The 2,999-nt window shown below is 32.4% G+C and overlaps 1 protein-coding gene across 1 annotated transcript; it reads left to right on the top strand.

Annotated features, from left to right (window-relative positions):
• The first annotated feature begins 522 nt into the window (after positions 1 to 522).
• On the top strand, positions 523 to 2,759 carry LOC127075264 (60S ribosomal protein L34-like). The gene is made up of 4 exons (XM_051016755.1): positions 523 to 802; positions 875 to 954; positions 2,156 to 2,265; positions 2,397 to 2,759. The coding sequence occupies exons 1-4, from the start codon at positions 724 to 726 to the stop codon at positions 2,488 to 2,490; spliced, it is 363 nt and encodes a 120-aa protein (XP_050872712.1). The 5' UTR covers positions 523 to 723; the 3' UTR covers positions 2,491 to 2,759.
• The last annotated feature ends 240 nt before the right edge of the window (positions 2,760 to 2,999 follow it).

Here is a 2,999-nt window from a genome sequence, read left to right as displayed (position 1 = left end):
AAAAGTAACAAAATAATGTTTGTTTCGTCTATATACAAGATTGTAAAAACAAAAACAAACAAACTATATGTACTAGTCAAAGAAGCAGAAATACTTATACGGTTAATTTTAACAAATTACCTTCAAATTATGTATGTTTAATAAGCAAAAAAGAGGAATCGTGGTTATGAGAGATGAGAATATCTCATGTTCACATGGGCAATTTAAATAAATTAGTTCATACAAAATTATTTATCAAACTTCCATTTTGAAAAGAATCAATTGTGTGATGCGTGCCTTTTTAAAAAAAATAAAAAACATCCAATAATAAGTTAATGCAATAATAAATATAAAAATATATACATGCAGTTCGGTCCGGCTTTCATCGAGTTTGAAAATCAATTTGAAATTTGATTCTAACCAATAATTTTTACAATATGACATCCAAACACATTCAATAATATTTAATTTTTTTCGATTTTTTTATCGATTTAGGCAATTCTCCTATCCACACCCTATTGTTAGAAGTATGAGCATAATGGGCAAGCATATAGGCCAACTCATTTTGGCCCTATTAACAAACGAACAAACCCCATAGTTCCTAAATCGGGTCAGGCCCGTTTTGATTTTCCTAATCCGCATCCGAAGATTTTCTAGGGTTTTCGCTACTTGTTCTCGCCATCTACGTAACACTTTCATTTATCATTCTTGTCCGTTTTGTCACGAAAATCAAGCTCAGAGAAGATGGTTCAGAGGCTCACCTACCGCCGGCGCCACAGCTACGCCACCAAGTCCAACCAACATCGGGTTGTCAAAACCCCCGGTAACTTCTCTTCCAACGCGTTGTTTAGAAATTGTGCGCTTTTTGTTTATTAATCGTTGTTGTTTGATGCAGGTGGCAAACTTGTTTATCAGACTACTAAGAAGAGAGCCAGTGGACCAAAATGCCCTGTTACTGGAAAGAGGATTCAAGGGGTATGTATGTCTTTTTTATTTCTGATCTGGTGAAGTTGATTCATAAAAAAGTTGATTTTTTAATTATTGTAATTGCAAACTGTTATAATTTTCTGAGATGTTATTGTTGCCATTTATCATTGTTGAAAGTGAATGTGTCGAAAAGAATCGTTTTTTTTAATGGAAATTTATGCATGATGGTAAATAATGTGAGAGTGAAGAAGAAGTCAATTGTTAGTTTAGTCTAGTTTTGCACCTATTTTCATTGAGAAATCATATTTTTTCAATTACTTTTAATATGTGTTTTGAATTGTGCTTTGTGAAAAATATGATAGTTTTCATTGGATGCTGCCAGTTGGGTATAAATTTTGAGCGAAAATGCATATGCATTAAACTTCTAATGTAATACTATTAGCAGTAGCTGATAGAGTTGTCGGCTTATATTTTTTATTATTGGGTTTTCTAGTTTTCGAAGTGTAGATTAACATTTTGGTTGATCTTCTCTACATGATTTGCTGATGCACTTTTGCCTATATTTATTCATCAAAGTTGTTAAAAGTTGCTAACAACCATATCTTACTAGAGAAGGTGTTATTAAGATAGCAATATTAAAAAAATAACAACAAAATAGTTTTTAATTTTGCCTTGGTCTGTCATCTACTAATGGAAATTGCATTTATAATAAGATAAAGATGTTTTATTAAGCGAGCTAATCCCTTCCGGTGGATTGGCTGTTTGCTGTTAAGAGTCCAAAAGTTTGACATTTTGAGTTGGTTTGACATTTTGAGGAGTCCTTGATGTTCTTATTACACAGTCTTAAGCTGTTTGCTGTTAAGAGTCCAAAAGTTTGACAAGTACTAGTAATTATTTTTTAAGTTTTTGTAAATTTACATGCTTAAGTATTAGTCATGTTAGATAACTGATTTGTCAAATTATCCAACTGTTATTCAGAAAAGGCAGTCCTAATCCCTTCCAGTGCCTTGCCTAAGTGCTCTAGGCATGGCTTTTAATGCCTTTAACTACCATGTTTTGCATCCTAATAACTTTCCTTACCGACTATTTTAGTTAAGTATATTTATTTATTTATTTATGCTTCATTGATGCTTTTATGCAATAGTGCTGTTTTTGCATTGCTTAGACACCTATTTATGGTAATGACAAGTTATGTTTGAATGGTTTGAGTCCTGAGGTTACAACAGTTATTAATCCTTTACAAATGTAGATTCCACATTTAAGGCCCACAGAATACAAGAGATCAAGGTTATCTAGAAACAGGAGGACTGTAAACCGTGCATATGGTGGAGTTTTATCTGGAGGTGCTGTTAGAGAAAGGTTTGTTCTGCTCAACTTTGCTTTTATACTTTGTATAATTTAAATTATCTACATTAATGTATTATGTTGTTTATTATGCATATTAGAAAAACATCCGTTTACATTGCTTGATTTTGTCTCTGGTTTTGTAGAATTATTCGAGCTTTCTTGGTTGAGGAGCAAAAGATTGTCAAAAAGGTCTTGAAGATCCAAAAGACAAAGGAAAAACAAGCTTCGAAGGCTTGAGTTTCATGAAACTGAGATAAAGATCTTTTTGGAGGAATTTTAGGTTTGAGAGATTATAGTACAAGCACAAAGTTTGTTAGAGCTGCTACGTTTGTTAATTTTGTGCTCATTTGTCTTCTTTGAACTCATTCTAGTGGGACTATTAGCTTTGTCAACTAATCCGCCATGACACAGTTTTGTTTGTCTCAATTTTCTTTTGATGGTTTATTGATATTTTCATGTTTTTCTCAGAATGTGTTTGCATTTATAATATTATTGCAGTTAGGTTATCTTGTTTTCTGACTGCAGTTTTACTGTTGAGAGCCTTTGGTTCCTTTCAAATATTCACGGTGAGTTTGATGAAGTCACTACACCTTTATGATTTTGTTTAATCTAAAGTAGCATGCAGTTATGCTTACATTGTTGCAGTTTCTATAAGTTGGATTCCTATTACTGCTACATTTTGGATTCTATTCCTGCTTTATAATATTGTGGCGGAATGAAATATGCACACAATTATACTATTATTG

This window comes from Lathyrus oleraceus, chromosome 4 (assembly GCF_024323335.1).
Source record: "Lathyrus oleraceus cultivar Zhongwan6 chromosome 4, CAAS_Psat_ZW6_1.0, whole genome shotgun sequence".
Taxonomy (NCBI): Eukaryota; Viridiplantae; Streptophyta; class Magnoliopsida; order Fabales; family Fabaceae; genus Lathyrus; species Lathyrus oleraceus.
This window is presented reverse-complemented; position numbering and strand designations above follow the sequence as displayed.